This window comes from Enhydra lutris, unplaced genomic scaffold (assembly GCF_002288905.1).
Source record: "Enhydra lutris kenyoni isolate GAN:26980312 unplaced genomic scaffold, ASM228890v2 scaffoldscaffold82, whole genome shotgun sequence".
Lineage (NCBI taxonomy): Eukaryota > Metazoa > Chordata > Mammalia > Carnivora > Mustelidae > Enhydra > Enhydra lutris.
Window position 1 is genome coordinate 141,510 of NW_019154166.1, and position 6,000 is coordinate 147,509.

General features: G+C 52.2%; 1 protein-coding gene across 1 annotated transcript in view; it reads right to left on the reverse strand.

Moving 5' to 3' along the window:
* LOC111161208 (ankyrin repeat and FYVE domain containing 1) overlaps nt 1–6,000 on the reverse strand; it is a 75,444-nt gene that overhangs the window by 27,654 nt on the left and 41,790 nt on the right. Inside the window, exons 6-7 of the mRNA XM_022524787.1 lie at nt 5,196–5,345; nt 3,815–3,980 (exon numbers count right to left, since the gene is read on the reverse strand). Of these exons, the coding sequence (XP_022380495.1) occupies nt 3,815–3,980; nt 5,196–5,345 (316 nt within the window). The remainder of the gene's footprint in view (nt 1–3,814; nt 3,981–5,195; nt 5,346–6,000) is intronic.

Below are 6,000 nucleotides of genomic sequence, written 5' to 3' on the forward strand. Positions count from 1 at the left end.
GGCTCTGTACTTTCTTCCAAGGGACCATCTTGCCAGAGAATGTCAGCCCTGGCATGGAGGTACGCAGGCAGCCACAGGCCAATCAGCTGCTGATTAATCTGCGTCTGATCTAACTTTGTGCCTGCACCATCTTGTGTAAAACAGGCACCAGGGGAACGTCTGGGAAGAAAACGAATTGACCGGTCAAGGCTACCAGGTCCCACTTCAACAGACTGGCTCTGATTCTATCAATTATGACTTCAGGCAACTTAAGATTTCTCTAACCAGCCCCTTCTTTAGCCCCCAGTTTTTTCCCGGGGTCTGGGGGAAAGAGCAATCTTTACCGACATCACGAGCCAAGGACCAAAACTCAGACTGCTGCGCACAGGCCGACGGCAGCACTCTGAGCGCGACGGTAACGTGCGGGTTGGAGGCCGTGCTGGGGGGGCCTTTGCTATTCATACGCACGTACACAAAGCAGTACAAACCAGCACCCCAGAGACTCCGTCTGAGAGAGAATATGTACAAACATTAGCAACAGAATACAATATCCCAAAGAAAGCCACTTCCATTTGGAAAGAAAACTCGGGATTGCTGGGACAAAGGGCCTCAAGTTGAGAAGACGAGGTGTGAATGCCAGGGGAAGGGCTGGGGTTTCACGCCTTCAAGCTCAGCACACACTCCAGACTAAGAGAGAAACACAGTTACCCTGAAACAAGACAGCGTGCGGAAAAACCTGGACACACTGAACAAAAGCAGGTCGACCAGGCGAGACAGCCCACAGAAGCGAGGGTCGAGGACACCCAACCACTGGCTGCACGGGGATGGCAGAGGGACAATGAAACGGAACGGTCTGTCCTAAGCCCTCTTAAAAGACTTACAGCTTTTAGATTAGACTTACTTGACTATCAAGAGCTAAAGACTTTCTTCTTACTTATACATAATATGCACCTAAACGCACGTACCCCACACAAGAAGCTATCTAGGAGTTCCTGGATACTGAAAACTGGGGACGTTTTCCATTATAGGAAAGTCCGAGGGTGCATAGTCTAGAGGGAAAAGACGATGGCCATCAAAGAGCAGAGCAAAGGGAAAGAATGAAAAATACCAAAAACACCATTTATAAAGTTCCTGTCAGGAAGAAAACTTGTAACACATCTTATGGAGATTTCCACCAAAACCAATTACAACAGGGGACACCTGGGGGGCTTAGTCGTTAAGCGTCTGCCTTGGGCTCAGGTCATGGCCCCAGGTCCTGGTATCGAGCCCCGCGTCAGGCTCCCTGCTCGGTGGGAGCCTGCTTCTCCCTCTCCCACTCCCCTGCTTGTGCTCCCTCTCTCACTCTCTCTCTCTGTCAAATAAGTAAATACAATCTTAAAAAAAGAAAAAACCAACAACAATCACAGCGAGACTATCCGGTACTTGGAGGTCGGTCACTCTCTCGTCCTCATCCGGTGGCACAGCAGGTGCACGAGGCCTCACCAACATGACTTGTGCACATCAGCGTATCCCTAACAGCAGCACCATCAAACCTAAACTCCACACGTAGCTCTTCCTTTCGTGCAGCTTCCGGAGCACGGCTGTGTTCAGGGAACCCAGTGACGTTCGCCACGAATACAGCCGGCCCTGTGCCGCCCTAGGCGGTGGCGCCGTCTGTGAACAGACCACGAGCGGTGAGCAAAACTACAGCGCCGATTACTGAGAGGTCAGATTACTGCGAGGTCACCGCTGCACACCAGCTGCACCTGAACAGCGAGGAGTCACCTTCTCGCCTCCGGCCACCTGTCTGCCTCCCACGGACTCGCCCACAGACACCAGCTGCCCGTGTCATTCTTCACGGAACTGACCGGCACAGATTCCGGTGGGCACCCAGAGCCAGGCCCACATCTCTCAAAACAGAGATCTTTGCTCAAATGACAATGAACTTCGAGTAAGGGCAACAGTTAAAATGAAGTACATTACTCAATGAAGTCATTTCGGAAGGTCCACAGCCTGACGGTGCAGGCTACAGAAGGAAGAGGGAAAGAGCCCTATGGGGACTGGAGCTGACGGTGGCTCAGCGGCCAAGGGCTGCCCCCACCACCCGGCAGTCACCGTGCCGCACGGGCTACCGACACTGGAAAACGACAAGGATCCCCACTCTGCGCAAGAGGGAGAGGAGACCCAGTGGCGACTGAGTGACGGGTCAGAGGCCCCTGAGCAGGCGCACGAGTCCGGATACGAACCCCAGCCCACCCAAGCTCCGGTGCCAGCGTTCGGCCCACCATGCCGAGCCCCGCTCTCCACGCTGGCAGCATCAGGACGATGCTAGCCACGCTGGCGCATGCAGGCTCTCAGGCAACGGACCAATTCAGAGAGGAAGATTAAAGCGCCTGAAAACAAGCATCAGAAAGGCATCGCCAGTTCTTGGCAACTCTCGTAACTAAGCAATCACCAAAATATTTAATAACTCGTCAAAGATGCTTTCTCAACACACATAAGAATTTAACTCCCTAAGAGAAAAGAAATAGAATTCTGGGATTTTTTTTTTTTTTTTTAGTAACAAGTGTATTTGTTTCCAAAACAAACATCTCAGACACCACACATTATGGGAAAAATAATTCCCCATGTGGTGGGAACCTTCCCCACCGGACATGTGCCCGGTGCGCCAAGTGCCCAACAGCTGCACACAGTGCGGAGCGCCACCCGGGAAACACGCCTGCTCTCAGTGCTGACATCCTCTCCGAGGAGCTCCTTCCCGCTGATGAGCAACATTTTCCTCTCCGCCAGCCAAGAAGCTTAACATTGACACATGGCTCTGAGGGATATTTTTACTAAAACCTTTGCCCAAAAAGAGCAAAGCCACAGCTGCCACAGGCCCGTATGTGAAGTGACTACATTCCACCATCCAGGAGCAACTTGTGAGCAACAGAACACGCGTATGAATGGCGACAGCAAACGTAAGAACGACGGTGTAACGGCACAAAAAGAGCATGGTACCAGAGCGCAGTCATGATGGTCGCATGACCGCAGTGGGGGAGTGCACAGGGCTCGGATGTGCAGAGATCAGTGCGCTCTGCCTCTGCCGTCCGCACGTAAACAGAAGAGTGGCCGTGGCCAAGTACTTCACTCAGGTCATCCACAAGTCAAAGCTTCTGGCAGTCGGGAGAGCCGTCCCTCCGTGCTGGAACGCTGCCTCCAGACCACTCCTCACCCTGTCAGATACGACTACTGCGAAGTAGACGCAAGCAGGACCCGTTTGGGACTTAAGAATCAATAAGGCCATGGGAAAAATAAAACAAAAAAGACTAATACTTTTTTCCCTTGTAGCATCAAGATGAAAATGTTTTGACCTTAATTCTATCACTTCCATATCCTTCCCACTATGAACAACATACTCCCAATACAGCTACAATTCCAGAACCTTCCGAGAACAAAATGAAGCCGCATCACTCTGCCAGGACAGAAGCCTAACCCGTCCACTGAAAATCTGAAGCCAAGAGCATGTCTAGAAGTGCGTGGTTTTGATCCTTTCCCTCTCACAGTCCCTGATACAAGTAAAGTCCTCCTGCCACAAGTCCTCAAGAGAGTGATGCACGTCCATGGCGTACAGCTTCAACGTCCTTCTGGAGGTGCCCTCTCCCTGGCCCTTCCTCCAGGGGCACTGCTGACCCCACAAGAGCCTAAGAACGGCACGGGCCCTGGGTCCACCTACCCGCCGACCACAGATTCTCATCATGTGCAGCCGGAAAAGGCTTTTCAGTGTGTGCCAAGGGTCAGAGCATCTTCGAGAATTACCCAAATGAAAATAAAATTGCTCGCAGAGAAGAAGACAAGGTATACCGCTTCTTCCTACCCCTCTGGATTCCTTTATGCAACAAGCTCCAGCCGTTCCTGTCGAGCATGTCCACGTCAGCCTTGTGGTTAACCAGCGTGGTGGCGATACTCTCCAGTCGTCGTGACAGGGCGAGATCTAGAGCCAGGTCTCCGTTATGGTCCACTTCGTTCAGCTTTCCAGGGAGCTGCACACACAAATTTGTAAATTAGCACCCAGCCAGTAGCGAATACAACTGATTTTAATCTCTCCCAGTTGGACTCTAACATACCATCTTTTTATATAAATACCAAATTTAGTGCTCTAACACTGTATACTCTCCAAGTCCCAATAAATTCACGAACTTCTCTCAGGCACAAGCCTCCCAGGGAACAAAGAATTAACGGGGATCCCAGAGCAGACACAAACACCATGGAAGACAGTACAGGACCAAAACAGAAATGGACACACTGCTATGGGAGCACAAAGGCCAGGGCTGAGGGTCACAGCCCGACAGCGAACAGCTAACATTTTCATAAAAGACTGTGGCTTAGTATCAAATTCCCCACACAGCGTAATGACTCCCTGGACACCAGACACCCAGGACAAACACGCTATGCTCCCCTCTGTCAGGAGCAATGCATTTCTTCACTGGGTCAGCAGAGTGATAGCCCCTGAAGATGTCGCTGTCCTAGTCCCTGGAGCCTGTGCCATAATCCCCAACAAAAGAGACTTTGCAGATGTCATTAAGGTTAAGGACCTTGAGGGAATGCATCCTGGGTTATCCAGGAGGGACCCAGCTGGTCACACGTGTCCTTAGAAGGGACAGAGGGAAGCAGAAGAGCAGGTCAGAGAGACAGGACGCGAGGACTTGATGCACCATCCCGGCCAGAAGAGGGAGCAATGTGGTAGCTTCCGGAGGCCCAGAAGAGCCCCCGCTGAGAACCAGCAAGAAAATGCGGACACTTGTCCTGTAACCACAAGGAAGTAAACTCTGCCACCGCGCCGACCCATCGGGAAAGGGATTCTCTCCGCCAGCCTCCAGGAAGGACCCCACCCTGCTGCCTCCCGAAACGTAGATGGGCCCGCCCTGGACTCCCAACCAAAAACGCTGCAAGATGACCCGTCCGCGCTGATTTCAGCCCCTAGGTTTGTGGCAATTTCTTACAGCAGCAAAAGAAAACTGAAGCAGGTTTTGGCACCTGGAAGTCAGGTACTGCTCCAGCAATGACCTACACACGTGGAAGCCATGTTGGAAACGGCCAACAGGCCAAGGCTGGAAGGGTTTTCAGGAGCATCAGAGGAAAAGCTCAGACTGCACAGACAAGGTACATAAGAGACCATGCCAGTGAAGGTCTGGAGGAGTGAGGTACATTTTAAAGAAAAACAAGCAGGTTCGGTTTGGGGAAAAGCACGACAGTACCTGTGAGTCCATCTCGATTAGATACAGGAAGACCACATCCTCTCTCTCTACTCTGATCGCCTTGTGCAACGGGTACTCGGTCTTGGACTTGATCATCTTGTACAGCAGCTGGGCGCCCATGCTACTGAAGTCCTCCTTCCGCAGGTCGTCCTGAGGGCAGGACAGTGGAAAGCAGAGCAGACCTGACACGTCAGCAGTAGCGACAACAGACGTTCATGAAGAATCCCTCGGAACGTGTCTGTCCCTTCTTTACGAGGGCGTAGCATTCCCCCTCTCCGGATGACACAGAAGGACGGACAGCATGAAGGGGCTCAGGAACTCTTGCTCCGGTTTGCACGGGGAGTAAGTGTCCAAGCCGGGACCCGGGGCCGGAACCATCCACTGCACCCCCCCATGCCTTCCAGACACAGGACAGCAACCCTGACCCCCACCCAGGACGCTGCCAGGAGCCCTCCGGGGGGAATGCCGTCCATACCCCTAGAAAGATGAGAGCTCAGAGTTCATCAGGATTTCCAGAGGGGAGTCCCCACCAATCACAGGCGGTCTCCACTACCGCAAACCTCTAAATTTCTATCTATCGTAGCAAAAAGAGCACCACTCCTGTCTCAATTCTTCGCAACCCTATTATTTTTTTTTTTTAAGATTTTATTTATTTATTTGACAGAGAGATATCACAAGTAGACGGAGAGTCAGGCAGAGAGAGAGAGAGGGAAGCAGGCTCCCTGCTGAGCAGAGAGCCCGATGCGGGACTCGATCCCAGGACCCTGAGACCACGACCCGAGCCGAAGGCAGCGGCTTAACCCAC